The sequence below is a fragment of the Phoca vitulina genome, unplaced genomic scaffold (genome assembly GCF_004348235.1).
Source record: "Phoca vitulina isolate PV1807 unplaced genomic scaffold, GSC_HSeal_1.0 scaffold59, whole genome shotgun sequence".
NCBI lineage: Eukaryota > Metazoa > Chordata > Mammalia > Carnivora > Phocidae > Phoca > Phoca vitulina.
Genome location: NW_022589762.1, coordinates 4,563,976 through 4,587,113, shown reverse-complemented (window position 1 = coordinate 4,587,113; position 23,138 = coordinate 4,563,976). Strand labels below are relative to the sequence as shown.

The window sequence follows — 23,138 nt, the reverse complement described above, 5'->3', positions numbered from 1 at the left end:
ACCCACACTTAATGCTTTTTGAGCACCTACTACGCAGGAAGCCTAACACTGGGCACTCGGTGAATGCTCTCTCGTATCCCCCCAGAACCCCCGCAGGCTGCGCAGGGACCTAGCTCCTCTCTGGGCAGGAGGTGAAGTGACGGGACAGAGCCACCCCTCCTGGGACATTGCAGAGCTTGCTGTCCACTGCCACTCTGCCGGGGTATGTTACGCTCAGGCCTCTCCGTCCGCGACTCTCCTGCTTTAGGACGTGCGCAGGTAGAAAAAGAGAGAGGAAAGGAGGGGTACACTTTCTCCCTTTAGTTTTCTGAGAAGTACATGGGTTCTAATTCTTTTGTTCCTAGAACTATAAACATTTCATCAATCCCTGAGCACCTATGTCAACTTTCACAAACAAATCTACCTTTTGAGGCATCCCGGCAATAGCACCCTGGCTTCCTCAGCAGGGAAACAGAAGAAATAATAGTGCTTAAGTCAAAGAGGAGCCTCCAGGCACGTGAGTGGGCCACCCGTGTGGTAGAAGCCATGTGAAGCTGTGAGACCGCTGCAGGTGGCTTCGTGGAGGTGTGTGTCTCCATGGGGATAAACCCCTCCCCAGGAACCGTGTGGAGGTAGACCGGGAAAGGGCTTGATTGATTCTGGGTAGCAGGTATTTTATGTCCTGTGTTGTTATTTATGTCTCTACACCTACACTCCTGAGCCCCACACAATTGGCTGTTGCAACATTTCAAAAGCATTTCCATGGAAGCATTCATACAGTCAAGCTGTCCTCTTTCCAGTACACACGCCAAGGCTGAGTGAGCGGGTGCCACAGTCGGGGCCCTGGGCGGCCACCCCGGCTCCAGCCGCCTATTGCTGTGCTTGGGGAAGGAAGAAGTGGGAAAAACGTTGCCTTGGAAGGGCCCCTGGCCCTGGAGTTCCCTCCCCCTCGGTACATTGGATGTGAGGGGAGGGTCCAAGGGGGCGAGAGGGTCCCTGCACAGCAAGCCTGGCTCAGCGGACTGGAGTCGAGCAGGGAGAGGAGAGTGCCCATGCAGGTGTCAGAGCCCAGCACGGGGTGACAGACACATCTGCATTGGGCACGAGGTGGTGACAGTGGGAGATGGTGCACATACGGTGGGATTGATTCAATAAGTAAACATGTTAAGAATAGTGGGAGCCAGATTTTTCACCGTCAGAGAAAGGAATCTCCAACGTGGGAAGGGAGGAAGTTAGAGCACCCGGTGGGGCTGGTTGCAGCCGGGGCATCACGTGAACTCACTTGACAGTATGTATAGATAGATTCAGAAACACACGTTATGTAAATGCCTATGTACACACACACACACACACACACATACACACACACACAGACACACACACTTCTCTAGTTCTTTCCACTGAAGCAGCCCTGGGGACATCAACACCCTAAAATCAATGAGGACACTTAGCCCCAGATCCTAGTTTCTAAATGCCATCGTCCACTAAATGGACTTCAAGACTCCTTGGAGAAATGACTGATTCTAAAACAAAGCCATGTAAAGTACAAGGTGAACCTGGAACATTTGTGCCAGAAAATAAGAAAGCTCACAAAAAAAAATGAAGAAGGAATGACAAAAGGATGCAGAAGCCAGCTTGAAGGGGGTCCTGTGACCAAATTAGGAACAATTTGTGTTTCAAAATGAGTATTGATAATAACAGACATAACCTATTGAATAAAATAAGGAATTAATGATAACGAATGAAGTATTTACATGGTTTCAAACTGCCTCCCCCAGAAAATCCTACTCATTACAAAAGGAGAAGGAGCAACGTGACCGTGGAGAAGCCTGGTAGACATCACCTTAAGCAGGGATCAAAGTCAATGCTGTCAGTGACAGAACAAATCCAAACTGCATGTCCCCAAGAGCGTGCAGGGAGAAGGACACAGCATCTCAGCTGAACCCATTAGTGCAGAGGCATCCTACATCCCCAGACGGAGGGACATTCTACAGAACTCTGGCCTGCGATCCTCAAGCATCAAGATGACAAGAGTCAAGGAAAGTCTGGCTGCTCCAGCCTGAAGGCAACCAGAGATATGTCAACTAAATGCAACACGTGGTTTGAAACAGAATCCTTTTGCTGTAAAGGGTGTTATTTTCAACAAGTGGCCAACAGTAGGATCTGAGCGCTCAATAACAATAATGTAAGAACGCTAGTCTCCTGATTTTGATGGGCGCAGTGTGGCTATGCAGAGAAATGTCTCGGTTTGTAGGACACGCACATTTGTGTCTTCAGGGCTGATGGGGCATCATGTCAACAACTTGCTTTCAAAGCATTCAGGGAAAAAGAGAAACTTGCACCTTTTCTATAAAGTGGAATGTTCTGAGGGTTAAAGGAAAGAAGGGAAAAAGGAAAGGAAGGGGAATAAAACAATTTACAGGAGTCTGAAGCAGGGAGGGGGAGGGGGGCCCTCGAGGTGTGACCAGAGTTCATGGTGAGGAGTTGTGGGCTTTCTTTTTCCTGGCAAGCCTCCAGAGCCAAACTGCTCTTCTCCTGAGGTCAGGCACTCCTCAGCTAATGTTCTCCCCTCTCCCGCTCAGGCCTGTCCCACACACTGCTACCAATGGCTATGGGCAGCCGACCTCGGCAAGCCAGAGGGGCTACGGTTCTAGACCCCGAGAGCAGCAAGAGACAGATGACAAGTAAGTGGGGGCTGGGCAGAACCTCCCTCCAAGGGCAGGCGTCCTTGTGCAAGAGAACCTGTACAGAGGCAAGGATGGTCCAAATGTCCTTTGAAGGCCCCTTAGGGCCCAGGGATGGGACTGAGAGGACGTCAGGTCAGACATCTATTTGCACACACCCTCCTCTCCTAAGAGGTTTTGATGTTCATTTTCAGGATTGGCAGCCACTGCTTCGGCTACCACATCAACGTAAACACACTTCAGGAGAGAGGACGTGAGCAAAAGCCAAGACCGAAGGTTCTGCCCTAGCTCTCCTAACCTCAGCTTCCACGGCTGTGGCACAGAGCTGGAGAAAGGGATATCCAATGAAAACATGGGGATGGCAGGCTGTTTCACCCTTGTAGAGAAAGCACTGGCCAGTCTTCTTTTCCATCGTAGTAGGCAAGTAGAGCGCTCACCTCTCTTTCCCTTCTGCCCACGTCAGGTACTATTCCAAGGAGCATAGGAAACAGCCGGCTCCCCTGAGCAAACCGAGAGAGGCTGGACACCAAGGCCAGAGGTCAGGGGTGTCTGAGCAACACTTCCCCTACTCAGGCTGGAAAGAGGCCTCTGGACCCCTTTTGTGGCCCACCCCTAACCTTTTGTGCTGTGGCTCACCCACCATCGCCCCCTTCCCTTCCTCACTTCCATGATCCATTATTGCAGTCAACTCCCATGCTCTGCCATCAAATGCCCCACCCAGGCAGTCCTCCTCACACCCAAGCTGGTGAGCGTGGTAGGGGGAAATTCATGTGCGGACCAAGCTTACTGCCTGTCTGTGTTGACTCATCTCCAGCAGGCACTGACCACTCCCCAGCAATCCCCACTAGTCCTACTACTATATCTGCCTTTCTCCCTCCTAAAAGACCATTCCATCCCTTCTCATGTCTCTTCTCATCACCTTCTTCTCTGCCAATGACTGTCTTATTCTTTGAAAAGGAAATGGAGGCAATAAACCAGGGGCTTTCCACTGCCAGCCCACCTCTGTCTGGACCCACACCCTCCACTTTCCCTCTGGTTCCCTACTCCAAGAAAAAGGCCAACCCCTGAACCTGTGCTCTGAACTCAAGGGCCTCGCTCCTGTATCTTTCTCCTGGACAATTGAATCAAACACACATGTTTCCATATCCCTAGCCTTAAAAAACAACTCCCTCCCTTGGCCCCACATTCCTCTGTAGATACAGTTCCATTTTTCTGTGCCCCAGCACAGCAAGAAGACTTACTTATAGCCCTCCCTTAACCTACTCTAACTGGACTTCAGAAACCCCCCCACATTGAGTCCGCTCTTGTTTAGAACACCAGTACCTTCCATGTGGCCAAACTCAATGGTCACTTCTCTATTCTTACCTTACTTGATCTCTTAGCATTCCCTACACTCGTCCCTATCTCCTTCCCTTGACTTCATGGTACATCTCTTTCCTGAAGGTCCACCAGCCTCACTAGGGGTATCTTCTCTGCCTCTTGCTGGCCCCTTCTCCTCTGCTTGCCCTCCAGATATTAAAATGCTCTAGAGCCCTATCTTTGGCCCATTTCTTTTCTTCCAGCTCTACTTTATCCCTAAGTGACGTCATGCTCTAGCTTCAAATAAAATCCATATGCCGAAGACTCCCAACTCTATATGGCTCTCCCTGGAACTCTAGACTCATATATCCCGTCTTACTCAACATGTCTATTGGATGTCCATCTCAAACCTGACATGGGCTGAAGAGAACTTTTGACTCCTTTCTCCCTCCCATCACCCCTAGGAATTCTCTACTTTCAGTCTTCCACCACCCCCCACCATTACTCAAGGCAACAAAACAGCCCTTGCTCCTGTCTTTTTATCATTCCAATATGCATTGCATCAGTAGGTCCCCTTGCATTTTGGCCCAAAGTGCTCAAATAACCTCCACTGCCACCATCCTTGCCACCAGCCATGCCACAGTACATCCCCCGAGCACTGAAATAGCCTAATGAGTCTCTGCTTACACTCTTGATGCCTACAACCCATTCTGATCCATACTCCATAGGAACCACTTCTCCAAAATGCCTCCATCATCCTTAGGAAAAAAAATTCAACTTGGTTTTCCTAGTTTATAAAACCTACATGATCTGGCCCAGCTCAGCACAGGACTTGGGGGCTAAATCACATCAGGTTGACTGATAAAAGATGCAAGGAGTTCTTTGGATCTGGGACACTTGTGGGTGTGAGTGTGTTCAAGATATGTTCCAGGACAAAGGGCCTGGGAACTGTTGCAATGCATGGGAAAGGAGTGAGGGGAGGAAGGGTAGGGAGGACACCTCTCTTTATAATCAGACTCCAGCCTGGAGAAGGTCCCACTACCAAGGGCAGCCTAATTGCCAAGACAGCTTCATCAGCAACAGGGCCGGTGGGCAGTAGAGGACCGCATTTCTCCAAAGGCAGAGCCTGGAGTCTGCTAGGATGCCCCTGGTTAGCTTACAGGGAGAGGTGGGGCTGGGGGCTGTGCAGAGGAAAGAAGAGGAGGAAGAGCAATAGAATGCCTACAGCTGGGGCCAAGCAGAAGGAATGGTGGCTAAGCCATGGAAGATGAGTTGGGAATAATGTGCCCTTGGCTGAGATGGCTGGGATGGGGAACCTCAGAACCTCCTGGGCACCATCCTGCAAATAGGGCCTCAGCCAGGCTCCACCATTCCAAGGCCAAGTGCTCTGTACTCTTCCCTCTTATGTCAGTCTATACCACCCAAACAAGAAAGTGCAAGCCCCCTCACTCCCTCCCTCTGTGGGAAAATACGTGGAGGTGTGTCTTACTGTTGTCCAAGTGGTTGGCCTTAATGATCTTCTCTGAGTAGTCAGAAATACTGGAACATTCAATCTAGAAAGGGCACAGAACAGAGGAGTGAGGCATAAAAAAGATCACAGCATGTCTGGCATCAATTTAGCCGATGGAGAATTCCGACTGAGCCTGGAGGGGTACGGTGACCTGCCCACAGCCATACAGTAATTTTCTAGTAGACTGAAGACTACAGTGCAGCCCTCCGGATTGGCAGGACTGCGGCTCTTGCATTGAGTCCGTCTGCCTTTGCCGGAGGCTGATTCCCAGCTACTGCTTCACAATGGAGGGCCTGGTATCCAAGTTGGGGGATTCAGAAGGAAGTGGCAGGCCTCCTCCTGGCCAGAGGAGAGTGACCTGGAGCCAGGCAGCCTGGATTCACATCCAGCCTCAGCCACTCTCCACCTGCCCCTCAGTTTCCTCCTAAGTGAGGAAACAGTCCCTGTTTTACTTGGTCATTGTGTGGATTAAATAAGCCAAAGCATGTGATCCACTCAGAGCATGATGGCCCCCAAGCCCCAGCCCCCGGGTGGGCGGCCTTACAGCCCTCTTTTCTCTTCTCCTGTCTTTGCCCCCCTGCTTTCCTTTCCCCCTTCTCTCTTCTCTCCCTCTCCCTCTCTCTCTCCCTCTCTCTCCTTCTACTTCTCTCTCTCTCTCTCTGGAGAAGAGCAGTGGGTAGAAAGGGGAGCCTAGAACAGAAGAACCTGTGAAAGGGGCCATCAGGAAAGAGGCCCAGCTAGATGTGGGAGCTGTTTAGAAAAGAGCAGTGACAGCAAAAGCCCGGGAAGCAGACAGATTGGGACAGTTGGGATAGTCGCCACAGCTGGAAGGCGCCAAGTGGGCGCCTCCTGACAGCTCCTTAGCTGGGGCCGCTGGCCACTTAGAAGCCAGTGAGGGACAGCCCAGCCCTCTCATTGCTCAGCCCTCGGCTACCTATGCCCCAGCTGGACAGGGACTGAGATGAGGCCTCTGAGACAGTGCTGGGAGGGCGGGCAGGGGGATGGCCAGACAAACCAAGTCCCACCCTGAGGTTCTGTGACCTCATTGAAAGTGGAGTCTGTCCCTTGCTGGAAAGCCTCCCTTTGGGTGAGGAGGGCCCAGTGAAGGAGAGCTGGAAGGTGGGGAGGGGCAGGACTCGACCTGGGGCATCCAGATTGGCCCATCTCCTCAGCTGAGTACATCTCAGCTTTTTCAGTCAAGTCTGTGGTGGAGATGCCTCGAGGATGGCCCAGGTTTCTAAAAGACCTCTACAGCCAACGCCTAGGCACTTTCCAAGTGCGGCATGGAGAAGGAACGTTGTCGCTGCTGGGGACTCAGGGACAGGCCTCTGAGGCCAAGTGGGGGTGGCCAAGGGGATGTGGAGGGCTCTGGGGTTGTCAGCACAGGCTACAGGACCATGCAGCTAAATGCACAGAGAACAAAGCCCCACTGAAAGTTGCTCAGCTCCCATGGGCCTCTGCAAGCAGCTGTCTTGTGTGCACACTGGGAGCTTAATTGTAGTGTGTCTTAAATTTTGCTCAAGACCAATTCCCATATTCTAGCCTTGGGCCCTCTGCATTTTTCAAACATCAGCCAGCCACTCAAGAGTTTTTCTTTTTCACAGTTTCTTCCCAGCTCCAGAGCCCACAGCCTCCCTGTCATCAAGCAGTGCCCAGCTCTGTAGTGTAGCCAGAGGAAGGCTGGGAGCCCTCCCAAAGTGTCAGCCTCCATTTCTATCTGGAGGGGCTGCAGCAGCCAGAGCAGCAGAATTTAAACTTACCAACTTGCCCTTTAACAAACAAAGGAAGGAGATTGTCTTATTATCCCCTAGGGCCTCATCCCAACTATATTAATATTAGACACTGAGCATTGGTCATATGCCAGGCCCTGTTCTAAACACTTTACATATGTATTAAACTCATTTATTCTTCACAATCACCGCATGGGCGAGGTATTGTTCCTAAGGCCATTTATAGATGGAGAAACAGAGGTACAGAAGTGAATTATCCACAGTCCCACAGAGCAGAGATTCAAGCCAAAGCCCACACGTATAACCACACAGCACTGCTTCTCAAGCTGATGGTAGGACTAAGTGCTCTAAGGTAATGATGACACCAGAATGATTTCAGAAAGTCAAAAATCCTCCGTAAATGTCAGCATTTGTCAGGGCAAGGAGCCAGGAGCAATGCCCGAGTGACAGGGAGCCCTGCGAGCTTGCCCCACCTCCTGAGAGTCACACTTGATTTTCTCTACCTCTCCTCGAGGGTGTGGCCCCAGCAAGGAATGGACCTAGATTTGTACTTGTAGGAGGGGCAGGAGAAGGTAGGAGGCAGCTGGTTCTACAGGAGCCAACAAGAGGGAGGGAGTCGCATGCTCACCCCAAACACTTTCTTGGCCCCTGCTTTGGCAGCAAACATGGAAAGGATCCCAGTACCACTCCCAACGTCCAGCACCACTTTGTCCTTGAACACATGCTTATTGTGGTACATGGAGTTCCGGTAGGTGAGTGTCCGCACCTCATCCTTCAGCATTTCCTGTGGAAGGAAAGGCAAGGCAATGTCAATGTATTCAAGCCACCTAGGAGTACACCAAGGTCATGGACCCCAGGACTGTCCTGTTAAATTTTTCAAGAATACAGCCACTTTGGAAAACAGTGTGGAGATGCCTCAAAAAATTAAATATAGAGCTACCCTATGATCCAGCAATTGCACTACTGGGTATTTACCCCAAAGACACAGATGTAGTGAAAAGAAGGGCCATATGCACCCCAATGTTCATAGCAGCAATGTCCGCAATAGCCAAACTGTGGAAAGAGCCAAGATGCCCTTCAACAGATGAATGGATAAAGAAGATGTGGTCCATATATACAATGGAATATTACTCAGCCGTCAGAAAGGATGAATACCCAACTTTTGCATCAACATGGATGGGACTGGAGGAGATTATGCTAAGTGAAATAAGTCAAGCAGAGAAAGTCAATTATCATATGGTTTCACTTATTTGTGGAACATAAGGAATAGCATGGAGGATATTAGAAGGAAGGGAAAAATGAAGGGGGGTGGAGATCAGAGGGAGAGATGAACCATGAGAGACTATGGACTCTGAGAAACAAACAGGGTTTTAGAGGGGAGGGGGGAGGGGGGTTGGTTAGCCCGGTGATGGGTATTAAGGAGGGCATGTACTTCATGGAGCACCAGGTATTATGCAAAAACAATGGATGGTGGATCACCACATGAAAAATTAATGATGTATTGTATAGTGACTAACATAACATAATAAAATAAAATTTAAAAAAAAAAGAATCTCAGTGATGGGGGTGCCTGGCTGGCTCAGTCACTGGAACGTGCGACTCTTGATCTTGGGGTTGTGAGTTTGAGCCCTGTGTAGGGTGTAGAGATTGCTTAAAAATAAAATCTTTAAAAAAATCTCAGTGATGTCATTAGGCCAAGCTGCAGGAGAGTATTGTAGGGCAGCTGGACTAGGGGCTACCTGTACACTTACAAACAACTCCAGCCTTAAAACTCTACCCAAGAAAGATAATTTTGTACTATAAAAGGAGAAACCCATGTCCAGCCCTGGGAAAACTTCCATCTACCAAAGAAAAAAGGAAAGATCAGTGCAATGCAACCTGAGGGATTTAAGTTAAACCTAAAGCAGAATCTTCTGCCACCATGAAAGAATTGTCTTCAAACAGGTTATTAGAGGAGGCTTTGTGTTTCGTGTGTGTGTGCATGTGCATATCTTTTTCATTTGCTTTTTTTAAAGAATGGAAAACATATTTCTTTGCTCAGCATTATTCAAGTGCTTTGTGGCCTAAAAGAAAGCAGGTTACCCCTTACCACTGTCTCCAATCTAAGGAGAACATGATTAATCTGTGTATGGTGGTGAGGCAGAGACCTTTGTCCATTCAAGCTATCAGGAAACACTTTTTTTTTTTCTTTTTTTTTTGAGAGAAAGAGAGCACGCAAGCAGGGTGGGGAGGCAGAGGGAGAGGGAGAGAGAGAATCTTAAGCAGGGTCCACACCTGACATGGGGCTCAATCTCACTACCCTGAGGTCATGACCTGAGCCAAAATCAAGAATTGGACATTTAACTGACTGAGCCACTCAGGCACCCCAAACACTTCTGACTAATTCATCACCAATAGTACTGGGGTTATAGTATAATTTTAGTATAATGTTTAGTATAACTTGCATACAATAAAAAGCACAAATTTTAAATGCATGGTTAGGTATAAGAGTTTTTTTTTTTTTAATTTAAATTCAGTTAGCCAACATATAGTACATCACGTGCCCTCCTAGGGGTAAGAGTTTTAACAAATGTATACCTGTGTAACCACCACTATAACCAAGATATAGAACATCTCCACCCCCCTAGAAAGTCCTTAATGTCCCTTGGGCAGTCAATCCCCACCACCACCCAAATGATTAATCATCTAACTTCTATCACTAAAGTTTCCTTCTGTCTTCATATAAATTGAATCATATGGTATGTACACTTTTGTGTCTGGCTTCCTTTGCTCAACATAAGGTTTTTGATGTTCATCTACTTTATTGCATATATCCAAGGTTTGTTCCTTTTTTCTTGTTCTTGTTGTATTGACTAGTATTCCATTGTATGGACGTTTAGCCATTCATTTGTCGATGGGTATTTGGATTGGTACAAATAAGGCAGGTACAAACATTCTTGTATAAGTATATTTGAGGATATGTTCTCATTTTCCTTGGGTAAATACCTAGAAATGGGTTTGCTGGTAGGTATTTAATATCATAAGAAATTGCCAGTTTTCCAAAATAGTTGCTCTAGTTCATGATCCCACCAGGAATGCATGAGATCTCAAGCTGCTTCACATGCCAGCAACTTAGTATTATCACTTTTTAAAATTTTATTCATTCTTGTAGATATGAGCTGGTATCTCATGGCAGTTTTAATTGCATTTCCCTGATATCTATTGATGTAGATAAATTTTTCATGTGCTTATTAGCTATTCATATAAATCTTCTATGATGTGTCTGTTTGAGTCTTTTGCCCACTTTTTTCTTGACCTGTCTTTTCTTTATTGAATTGTAGGAATTTATATATTCCAGAAACAAATCCTTTGTCAGACATATGTACTGTGAATATCTTCTTCCAATCTGAGATTTGCCTTTTCATTTTCTTGATGTTGTCTTTTGAAAAGCAGTTTTTAGTTTTGATAAAGACCAAGTTTGTAGGTGTTTTTTTTTTTTTAATGATTAGAATTTTTTGTGTCCTGCCTAATTTTTATCTACCCCAAGGTCACAAAGATAATCATCTATGTTTTCGTCCAGAAGTTTTATAGTTATGGCTTTTACTTTAGGTCTATGATTCATGTCAAATTAATTTTTTTCATATGCTGTAAATTAGGGAAATGAGTTCATTTTTTTTATATAAAACAGGTGATGTAAGCACCATTTATAGACTAGACTCATTTCCTCCATTGAATTACCTTGCCATCCTTGGCAAAGATCAATTAACTATATATTTGTAGCTTCTCTGACCTGTTCCATTAATATACCAATTCAACACTAATTTGATTACTGTAGCTTTATATTAACTTTGAAATAAAGTAATGTGAGTCTTAGTTCTTTTTTTACAAGTTTTATTTTAGATCCTATGCATTTCCATATACATTTTAGAGTCTGCTTATTAATTCACACAGAACAGCACCCTGGAGTTGATTGCATTGAATCTATAAATCAATTTGGAGAGAATTGATACCTTACAAATATTGAGTCTTACAATCCAAGAACACTGACACAGCTTTCCATCTGTTTAGGTCTCCTTTAATTTCTCTCTTCAATGTTTTATAGATTTTAGAAGGCTTGCATTTCTTTCATTAAATTTATTCTCAACTATTTTACTTTATGGTATTGTATATGATATTTTTAAATGTTATTTTCCAATTGTTTTATGTCAGTGTATATATTGAACATATTGTGTTTTGCAGGCTTGCTCACTTCACATACTAATTGTAGTATGATTTTTTGTAGATTCCTTTGTTTTTCTATGTAAAAAATCTTGTCACTTGTGAATTAAGACAATTTTACTTTTTTTTTCGTATCTGTATGCTTTATATTTTTTGTTCTTTCCTTTTGTTTTACTGCACTGGCAAGGACCACCATACAATAAAACATTGAATAAAATAGGAGAAGACAGGCATTCTTTCTTTGTTCCAATAATGTAAATGTCACCATTGAGCATAATGTTAGCTGTGGGCTTTCTATAAATGTCTTTTATCAGATTAAGACATTCTTTTCTATTTATCATGATTAGCATTGAATTCTGTCACATGCTTTTTCTACATTTATTGAAATGGTATGTGACTTTTCTCTTTTATTCTAATAATATGTTGAACTCCAGAGATTGGTTTCAAATGCTAAACCAACATTTTGTCATGATGTATTATCCTTTTTAAATATTGCTGGGTTTTATTTACTAATATTTTGTTGCAGATATTTCTATCTATATTTGTGAGACATTAATCTGTTATTTTCTCTTACCTTTCTCTGGTAATAAGTTATGCTGACTGAGCTCATCACACAAGTTAGAAAGTGTTCTCTCATATACTTTCTGAAAAAGTTTGTGTGAGATAGGTATTTTTCTTCTTTAAATATTTGACATATAATTCACCAGTAAAACTATCTGGGCCTGGAGTCCTTTTTGTGGGAAGATTCAATTTTTCAATAGATAGAGGGCTGTTTTAGTTTTCCGTGCATTCTTACATCAGTTCTGACAAAGTGTTTTTCCAAGGAATTTATCCATTTCAGCTAAGAGATCAAATTTACGGGCATAACATTGTCATAATATTCTCAAATTACCTCTCAAATGTTTATATGATCTGTACTAATGTCCTTGTCTTCATTTATGATACTATAATTTGTATTTCATCTGACTTTTTCTTGATCAAACTAGGGGTTATCAATTTAATTAGTCTTTTCAAAAACTAACTTTTAGCTTAGTTGATTTTCTATATTGCTTTATGTCTACTTCATTGATTTGTGCTCTCATCTTTATTATTTGCTTTTCCAAACTTACTTGGGTTTTCTTTTCTGCTTCATAAAGTAGAAGTTTTGATCATTGATTTTGTACCTTGCTTTTTGTCTAATATAAGCATTTAAAGTTATAAATTTATGGGGTACCTGGGTGGATCAGTTGGTTGAGCATCCAACTCTTGATGTCAGCTCAGGTCATGATTTCAGGATCATGAGATTGAGCCCTGCATCAGGCTCCACACTGAGTGTGGAGCCTACTTAAGATTCTCTCTCTCCTTCTCCCTCTGCCCCTCCCCACTCTAAATAAATAAATAAATAAATAAATAAATAAATAAATAAAGTTACAAATTTCCCTCTAGGTTTTGCTCTAATTACAACCCACAAATTTCCATGTGTCTGTTTCTTAGTTCAGAAACAGCTGTAACAAAATACTATAGACTGGGTGGCTTAGAAAACAAACATTTCTCGGGGCGCCTGGGTGGCTCAGTTGGTTAAGCAACTGCCTTCGGCTCGGGTCATGATCCTGGAGTCCCGGGATCGAGTCCCGCATCGGGCTCCCTGCTCGGCAGGGAGTCTGCTTCTCCCTCTGACCCTCCTCCCTCTCATGCTCTCTGTCTCTCATTCTCTCTCTCTCAAATAAATAAATAAAATCTTTAAAAAAAAAAAAAAAGAAAGAAAACAAACATTTCTCACAGTTCTGGAGACTAGAAATCCAAGATCAAGGTACCAGCAGATCCATTATCTGGTGAGGGCCTGCTTCATGGTTTGCATATGGTCATCTTTTCCTTGTATCCTCACGTGGTGGAGAGTAGAGTGAAAAAACAAGCCCTCATGTCTCTTTTTATTTTTTCAAGATTCCAGACTACATTATAAATTTATTTTGCTGAGAGAAGGATAGATTATCTAATAAATGATGCTGTAGTACCGAACAACCTGTATAGAAATATGGCTGGACCATAACCTCACAGGATATAGAACATTACTTAAAGATTAAATACTTAAAAAAATAAAGATTAAATAAACACTTAAGTATGGGAAAAAAAACAAAAAATAACTTCAGCAGAATTTTTAGGAGACTGTATTAGTTTTCTATTCCTGCTGTTACAAATTACCAAAAACTTAGTGATTTAAAACAACACAGATTTGTTATCACACAGTCTGGAGGTCAGAAGTCTCATCCAGGTCTCATTGGCCCAAAATCAGGTGTCGGCAGGGCTGTGTTCCTTCTGGAAGATCTAGGACAAAATCCATCCCCTTGCCTTTTACAGCTTCTAGAAGGTACCTGCATTCCTTGGCTCATGGCTCCTTGCTCCTTCAAAACCAGCAACTGCATCACTGTAACCTCTGTCTCCATTGTCCTCACATCTCCCTCTCTGACTCTGACCTCACTCTCCTGCTTTCTTCTTTCACTTATTGGGACTCTTGTATCATGTCTCCTCTCAGTATACTAATCCCATTCATGAGGGCTCCACTTTCATGACCTACTTACCTCCCCAAGGCCCTACCTCCTGATACCAATATACTGGGCATTAAGATTTCAATATATGAATATTGAGGGGGACACAAAATTCGGTCCATAGCATTGTGTTTTCACTATCATTCAGTTTCCAATATTTTCTAATTTCTCTTGTTATTTCTTTTCTGACTTTGTTTTCAGTGCTGCTTAATTTCCAAGTATTTAGAGATTTTCTCAATAATTTATTGGTTTTGGTTTCTAATTTAATTCCATTATGATCAAAATAATGTATTCTGCATGATTTCAGTGTTTTAAAATGTATTAAGATTTGTTTATGGCCTGACATATGATCTATCTTAGTGAATGTTTCAATGTGTACTTAAAAGGAATGTGTATTCTTTTAGTTTGGAGATGCAATGTTCTACAAAAGCCTATTAGGTCAGGTTATTTGATTGTATCATTCAAATTTCTACATCTTACTGATTTGTGTGTGTGTGTTGTTCTATCAATTGTCAAGAGGGAAGTGTTAAAAAAAAATCTTTAACCATAGTTGGGGATTTGTATTTTTATCCTTCTAGTTCTATAGATTTTGCTTGATGTTTTTGAAGTTTTGTGCACACATGTGTGACAGCTTTGTAATGTGTCACCTTGGCTTGCTACTCTGCATTTCCCAGAATTCTCTTTCTACTATGTTACCAGTTAAAGTGGGCCACAGAGGAGATTTGGAAGGTAAAAAGGAGGCAGGAAGCATTTTGTAGTGCACACGTCATTGACGAAGTGTTGACTCACTTTGTTGGCATGAAGCAGCAGCTGGGCCTTCTTCCGTTTCTCTGTCTCCTGAGCCGGGTGTGTGTGTATAGCTCCATGGTGAAACTCCCAGCCTCTACAGGATACGATCACCACCAAGGTCAAAGGCAATAGAATGGGCATGTCTTTCAGTCTGTCGTCATAGGGTTCAAGCTTGTGCTTATTGGTTCTAGCTTCTCCTGATCTCTCCATATTTTACATTCATATTCTTTTCTGGCTACCTGCCCTGTGGACTTCAAGCTCCAGCATAGACATGGAGACACAGCCTTACACAATTACATTAGCCAATTCTCTGTGTGTATGTGTGGAGATATATATATACATATATATATATCTGGATCAACTTTCATGGTTGAACTCTGTCTGATACAGAATTTGATACCAAGAATATCTCTTGAATATAAGGATGTATTCTCTGAATTGGTTTTGAGTTTTCTGGAATCTGATTAGAATTAAAGGCACTAATGCCTCTATTGCCAATGATAAGGAGGACACAGGTGGCCAATAGCATGAAATGGCAAAGTAGTCACTCAAAACTTTAGATACCTGTAATAAAGTATCTGTGGAAGACCAGATTCTGGATGACCAAGTATTTTCTACCTTAGAACATTTTAGTCAACATAAGAGGTATAATGGGTGGGTTAGTTGGTTGGTTGCTACTAACTGTTCTAAAAAACATGGAGAAAGAAAATGAACTTAGGAATTTAAATTCTCAGCTCAAGGTCTGCACATAGCACCCAAAAGCTTCTATGATTTCTCTGGGGAAAAAAACACACACAAACAAAAACACTTCCTGTAGGTACAGGGCCAAGATTTCCAAAAACCAAATCCAAAGTCTAATCATACAAGTGCCTGAATTACGACACAAATTGCATTCTCATCCTTGCAAGGCCTCTTTTGTTAAAGTTGAGGCATCTGTTGGGAATGAACAGGATCCTAAAAATTGGATGGAAACATATAGGAAACATATGATTAAGGTGGGACCTCAAGTTCCTAAATTACAGAATCTTCTTTGCCAGTAGAAGCATCTTCTTCCCCTGCCTGAGGGAGTTAGTTTTCCTTTTCCTGAAGAATCATATTGGCTTCCCTTGAGGTAGTTGCTTGCAAGTACTGCTGATTCTCCTCAGGATCTACCCCTGCTTTCTTTTCTGCTAGCCCTATAACTAGATTCAATTCCAATCAGGCCCCAAAGGGTGAGGTATACAATGTGACTCATGAGGAGGTATGATACACACCAAAATGGTATTTCTCATTTATATAGATTGAATCCTGGGGAATATGTATGGGAATGTGTATTAAGGCTGTGGGATCAATGTGGAAGGAATGTAAAGTTGAATGGGGCCAAGTTTATTGATATGGGCTCACTAAGCAGAGATTCTGGATTCACTGTTTGTGCTTAGAGGCTTAGAATGCCTGTAACAGTTGGTTTGTTTGAGTAGCTGAAACATGGACCCAAGGTTAGCCTCCACTAAATGAAGTTGAAATGCTAGAACTTCCTTGGTATGCTGAAGAGAAAGGTATCCAAAGGCTTAGAAGATTGGAATGTTAGAGTGCATTTGTCATGTGAGACTTACTCACCAACATCAGAGAACAGACCTTTGACCACAGCTGTGAAAAATAAGTTTGCAAGGGGAGTCCAGCATCCTTGAAGAGCTCTGTGGTTGCTCTTCTCTATAGGTCAGAAATTACAGTGGGAACTGCTACCATTGAACTGAGATCCCTAATTGCAATGGGAATAATATCAAACTGGGATTCTGGGGAGGCACAGGTCAAATCACAGCACCTAATCACCATATATTAGGTGGGTGTGGTTACTGCAAAGGACTTGGGAGCCAAAGCAGTATTCAGAACTCTGACTTGCAGAGACCTATGGTGTTGGCCATAGGTCTTTAGAAAAGAGATCACAGAGTGTTTAGAAAAGAAATAGCTAGGAAGCATCCTGCATTCTTACTCAATCTGTTTAAGCAGAAAAATTATAGGTCTAGTGAACAAAGGTCTGGTTTGAATCATTAAATCCAGAGTCACACTGTTCAACTGATTCCCAGACTTGAGCCAGTTAACAGACACAGAACACTTGAATGAAGGAAAGGCTATGTTCCATGAAGAAAAACCCTGTTACAGTGCCAAAAATGAATACTGTTAATCTTTCTTCCAGTCTTCACCAACAGGACCTGCAGCCATTACCACATTACAGTGTGACTACATTGGAGAAAGGAAAATAAACAAATTTTTGAGAATTATTGGACATTGGCTCTGAACTGACACTAATTCCAGGAGACCCATTAGTCCAGGAGACTAATTTCAGGAGACCCACGTCCCCATTCAAGTGGCCTGTTTGCCTGTGAGAAAATGGAAATGGATCTTGGAGAATGACTATAGATTATCATAAACATAATCAGGTGGTGATTTCGATTATAGCAGCTGTTCCAGATGTCATTTTAGTGCTTGAGAAAATCAATACAGAGGATTGCTGGTTTGTTGTTGTTATCAGTTTTAGAAATTGATCCATCTATATTTCTTTAAATCACAGCTCCCATGCTTTTGAGGTCTTTAATCCAGAGCATCATTTAGTTTCTGTGTGTCAATTTCCCCTTCTGGAAAATGGAATGATAATAGTACCTACTTCGTAGGGTTGTTGTGATGATTAAATAAATGCAGTGGGTGTTACAAAAGTGTTAGCTCTGGCTCTTTGTGACAACTGTCACCATTTTCATCCATGCAAAGAAACAGTTGAAGGTGAGCAACAATTGAGGAATGGAGGCAAAATAGTGGCAAAGTTTTCGGAGATTCATCAGCCATAGCCAGAGTTGGAAGTCCTTACTGCCTGTCTTCTTGGAATTAGATTGGCCCAGTGCCTCTGCAGATTCTGTTGTTGCTAAAGGGGAGCTTCCCAGATGCCCACCTTTAATTCAATGCTTTCTCTCACTTCTTTGACCCCTTCTTTCCTCTAAGGCTTCAGACCACAGGAGTTTGGTCCAAAGGTACAAGTTCTGGGAGAAGAGTTGTGACTTAGCAAGGCTTCCCTTGCTCAACCCACCAAAAGAGAGGCTCTCTCCCATTCCTCCACCCCTGCTTTAATCATCCCTAGGAGAGAAAAGCCCAAAGAAGTCTCCAGACATTTCAGACAAGAGCATGCCACTCTTTGTTGAAAAACGATTCCCAGCCCCCAGCTGTGGATGCCTTTGTCTCCCAGCTTCCCTGCCTATTAAACACATGACAGCACATTGACTAATTGTTGGGAAATGAGGCCCTGAAGAATCTATTTCAAAAGAACCTGCAGCAAGATTGTCAAAAGAAGAGAGCTGGCCGGGAGTGGGATCAGCGCCCAGGACTGGGGGCTGGGAACACAGCCCCACCGGCAGGCATTCTTCTGGCTGCCGAAGAACCAAGCCCAGGGGCCCACTGTCAAAGACGCTGGGAATTTGGAGCTGGGATTTGGGAGGTTGTGGATCTGGCCCCCTCCCCTCTGAGAGCCTCAGTAAGCACACATCTGTCATTTCCTCTCCTATTCAAGATTCCATTCCTCTCAGAGATGCCCTGTAACAGCTAGGCCACGGGATGGAAGAACAGAAGTGTCAGAATCACCTCTTACTGTGCTCTCCCAGCCCCTAGGAGTGCCCTCCCCCAAACTCGACACTTCTTGTTTGTATTTACAGACTAATCAAACCCAATCCATCCAGTACCATGTTTCCTAAACACTCACTGATCACTATTAATCAGCAAGCTGGCGATGTTGCTGCCTGCCCCTGTGAGCATCTTGTTAATGATGGGAGAAGACTGCCAAACGGCCAGCTCAGCTCTGGATGGGGAGGTATGGGTCTTGTCCAGATGGAGGTATGGGACTTGTCCAGACTGAGGAGGCAAAGGCATTGCTGCAAACTGGCTGGCATAGAACGGAGATCCCTGGTGCTTGATAATGAGAAACGAGCAGGCCCTGTCTCTGCAAAGAACAGTGTTCAGAGTCCATCCACATGTCCCCTACCTTTTTTTATACCAGATGATCTTGGGGACCAAACAGGGTGGAGAGAAACCTCAAGGGTGAAGGAAGCCTAGGTAGCCACCCCTACACTGAAGACCTATGCATTTCCCAAGAAGCCAGATCTAGAGATGGATGGCCTACAGCAGCAGGAGGGATTTAAGCTAGGTGATCAGAAATACTTCCAGATGCAAAGCATTGCTAAAACTATTCTGGGGCAGGTTACTAAGGAAAGAAATGTTATGTATGACCTGAGGATCATTTGTTCCATGTTTATTAGCTCAGTCTGCACTATATTTATATATGTTTATGTATAAGTTTGGGTTTTCTATCAATACATGAAATGGAGGGAAGCTGGTACAATATTTATTTGATGGCCCTTGGTTTCTTCTCACACTGGAGATCACACCCTCCAGGATGCCCAGCCATGTGCTGACCAGGCATCACCTGAGTGATCAGATTAGCAACCATGTTAACAAACCTTTACAAATCAGTCAGTGTCAAGCCCTGTGTTAGAGGCAGGGGAACCAAGTCCTGAGGGAATTATAGAAGTTAATCCTAGCACAGGAGAGCACATTGTAGGAGCCAAGAACTTAGTTATTCAGAGGGAGTTGTCCCAGAAGTCAATCACAGGAGGCTCCATTGGGGGGGTGGAGCTTGAAGACCAGGGAAGGAAGGGCATGAGGTGCACGTCATGATTGATTGGCTTCTAGGGGAGGGATTTCAGGCAAGCCCAAGGGGAGGCATTTTGGGGAATTACCATCTCTCCTAGGAATCTACCTCATTGAAATAGGTGCCCAGACCCACATGCCTGTTAGAATTTGTCATGTTGTGGGGGGGGGGGGGTGGCTCAGTTGTTAAGCGTCTGCCTTTGGCTCTGGTCATGGTCCCAGGGTCCTGGGATCGAGTCCCACATCGGACTCCCTGCTCGGCAGGAAGCCTGCTTCTCCCTCTCCCACTCCCCCTGCTTGTGTTCCTTCTCTCACTGTGTCTCTCTCTGTCAAATAAATAAAAAATCTTTAAAAAAAAAAGAATTTGTCATGTGGATGACATGTCCTCTAACTAGGGACAGGGTGAGCTCTTAAAGATGTCCTTTCTGCCTCCCAGAACCTCTCACAGGCCTAGGATAAGGCTCAGTGCACCACCTCACCCCTACCCCTACTCCCATGGGGAACAGGATCAGGGAAGGTACAGCAGCTCACTTATCTGCCCTAAGATGGGACATGTGAGCCACCAAGAACAGGAGCAGGCTCAGCTGCCCTGGCCCTCCTAGGCCAGGACCCCCAGAACAAGCACAGGGCCCACTCTTCCTCCCCTGCAGGTCCCACGCCTAACAATTTTATGTGAACAGCAGTTCTTGGGGGTCAAACCTTGAGTCTCCCCAAGGTGAATGAGCCAAGCCTCTGAGTCTAGAATTAACTGAGGGACCCCTCCTTCTCTCTCTGTCTCCATATGGAATTGCAAAGGAACCACCAGAAACAAAGTCAAAGTTCCCAGAAAGAAAGACCTGGTTTAAGGTCTATAAGGCATGGTAGTTACAGATGAAACTCCTGGGTCCCAAACGTAAAGGTTTCATTCCTAGCTCTGCCACTTGTTAGCTTGTGACCTTGCGCGCAAAAGACGCAAGGAATGAAAGTTGATCTGGATTCTTAAGATCTCACATCCTCATGTATAAACTGGGGACAAATAATCCTGTATTCCTCAAGTTCATTATAATGAATTTATATTATTTTATAAGTAGGTTGGTGGGTGGCATAGGGGATAATGTGCCTCTTTAAAAAAGGAATATATGGAATCAAAACAGAAACAAAAAGAGTAAATACTAAGTAATACAAATTTGGCTTGTCTAAAAACAAACACACAAATAATTATAATTGGGGACAAAACCCAACTTCATAGGGTTGACCCGAGGAAAGAATGAGCCAATCATGTAAAATCTTGGAACAACAACCAGCATGCTGTAAGCACTCAAAAAAAAAAAAAAAAAAAAGGGAAAGAAATGCTGGCTATTATTTTTTAAATACTCTTCTGGCAGTGACAGTGTTACCATTTTGTCACAGGGAGGGTTTACAGAGGCATCTAATTGAAAGGGGAACTTGGAGACTTATTTCAAAAACGCATTTGCAAAGCAAGCAAGGCTTTGTTCCTTTTTCAATATTTCTTCATACTGTAAGGGGATAATAGAAATATTTTCTTCATAGGGTTCTTAGGGGATTAAGTGAAATGATATGTATTATGTGCTTAGAACAGTGCCCAGCACTGCGTAAGCACCTGGTTAATGAATAAGCACTCCCAGTCTGGGTGGCTGGAGAAAATGCTGGAGGTGAGGGGGGTGGAGGCTTCCTGGCTGTAGGGGAGTTCTGTTCTGTTCCACAAGGAACATAAATCTTCCCCTGCTGTGGTACAAGTCAAGCATTTAGACACAAGAATTTCCCGAGAATCAATCAGGATGGCAGACCTGGGCCAGGTTTCCGAGGAAGCTTGCTGTATTTCTTCCCCTGGAGGTGCTCATTGGTCTAGGACCTAAGGGTTCATGTTCAGGCCTCCCTGAAGACCAGACATCATGGCCTCTGGAAGGTGTTCTCAGCCTTAGGACTCGAGCTGCAAAGCATCTGAGCTCCTAGAGCAGGGACCTAGAGCAAAGACATCTGGACCACCTGGATCACCTGGGCTTAGGGTCTCGAAGACTCAGGGGCTGGACCATAAAACAAAGAAACCTTAAGCCCCCCTTGCTCTCTGGCCGAGAAACACACAGACATATGCTTCTAGATACTCACCTGCTGCTGGCCTGGCCCTGACCATCTCCCAGAGAGGCTCACAGGAGGGAGGGCCAGGGGCCTTGGGCCCCTGAGAAAACCCCCTTTATGACAGTAGACAATACATTACGCTGCCTCAGAAAACAGTGATGGAACAGCAGGGCCGAGCTCAGCATGCTTTACCTCGTGGATCCCAAAGTGGGCGTAGGAGTCGAAGTAATAATCTCTCGAGGTCATCTCTTCCGGGTTCAGCAGCTTGGACATCTTGCCCCGTCCTGGGCAGCTGGGTTGAGTGGACACATGATGGACACATTGCACAGGCTTGGGTGGGACGACGGGCTGAGGGGGCTGCGGGGGGGGACTGCTCACCTGAGGGGAAGAGAAGGGGCCTGGTGTCAACAGCAGCACTAAGGCCCTGCCCTCTGAGATGTCGCCTCTCCTTCCTTCCCCTCCCTGAGCCCCATGGCTCCAGTCGCCACAGCAACCACTCCTAAGGGGCAGATGGACCCTTCCGGCTTTCTGGCAGGCCCACTGAGGGCTGTGACTTGTAGAGAGGCGCCATGCTACTGAGGAGCCAAAAAGACCTCAAATTAACCCAATCTCATCACTTACTAGTCAGGTGACCTGAGCCAATCTGGGCCTCAGTTTCCAGATCTGCTAAATGAGGACAAAAATACATTCCTTTATAGGCGAATAGTGAACGCTCACTAAAGGGAGAGATGCATAGCGTCACATAGCCTGGTGGCTGGAGTATAGATTCCAGAGCCAGTCTGCCAAAACCGGAACCCCAGCTCTGCCACTCAGGAGCTATGCACCCGACCTTGGGCAAAATTAACCTCTCAGGGCCTTGGTTTCCCCATCCCTCAAATGGGAATAAAACGATCCCCACGTCCTAGAATCACCCTGAGGATCAGATAGTTGTTATTTGTGAAGTGCTTATAAAAGGGCCTAGCACATAATCGGTATTTGTTAAACTGAATCCCACCTGCACCCTTAGGAAGATCGAGTCCCTGGGCTTCCCTCCAGCAGACCGCACTTGTCCCCCAAAATGCAGGTCTCTTAGGTTCTGGGGCCTCACACGTATTGTCTTCCCTCCTGCTTTCTGTGAACTTCACTCTGAACTTCGGCAGAAGTCTACTCTGAACTGTGAATGCCCACGCTGATGGTGGCCTCCTGCCTGCGCACAACCAAGCATGCTCTTTCTGGGTTCCCAACCCTGCCATGCAGCCCCGCTCTACACCCCACTGCTGCTGCCGGTCCCTGGCCAGCACCTCTGCCTTCACAGGCTAAGGGGAGGAGGGAGAAGGAGAGGAAGTTCAGGGAGTTTTGGAGCCCAAACATTTGGCTTGACTGCAGACACGAGGTCATCTAGAAGAAACTTCTCTCCCCGGAGCTTAAGAATCCAGGTGTGCACAGCACAGCAAAGGCCTCAAAGCAGGGTAAAAGTTTAAAATATAGAGAAGCAGGATTATCCAGTAGTTGGTCCTCTGGGACTCCTGGATCCCATCCTGCCTCTAGTAAAATTAAAAACAGATATTGAGAGTCAGGTGGTACAGTATAAAGCATAAATCCTGAGGCCACATTGCCTGGCTTTGAAAAACAGCCCTGCTGCTTAGTGGCTGACAAATGACCTTCAGAAGTCATTTGTCATCATGTGCCTCAGTCTCCTCCTCCATAA

At 44.8% G+C, this 23,138-nt stretch overlaps 1 protein-coding gene across 1 annotated transcript in view; it reads right to left on the bottom strand.

Moving 5' to 3' along the window:
* Positions 1-23,138, bottom strand: part of PRMT8 (protein arginine methyltransferase 8) — a 91,953-nt gene that overhangs the window by 31,812 nt on the left and 37,003 nt on the right. The window contains exons 2-4 of the mRNA XM_032391074.1: positions 21,644-21,829; positions 7,831-7,986; positions 5,452-5,515 (exon numbers count right to left, since the gene is read on the bottom strand). Of these exons, the coding sequence (XP_032246965.1) occupies positions 5,452-5,515; positions 7,831-7,986; positions 21,644-21,829 (406 nt within the window). The remainder of the gene's footprint in view (positions 1-5,451; positions 5,516-7,830; positions 7,987-21,643; positions 21,830-23,138) is intronic.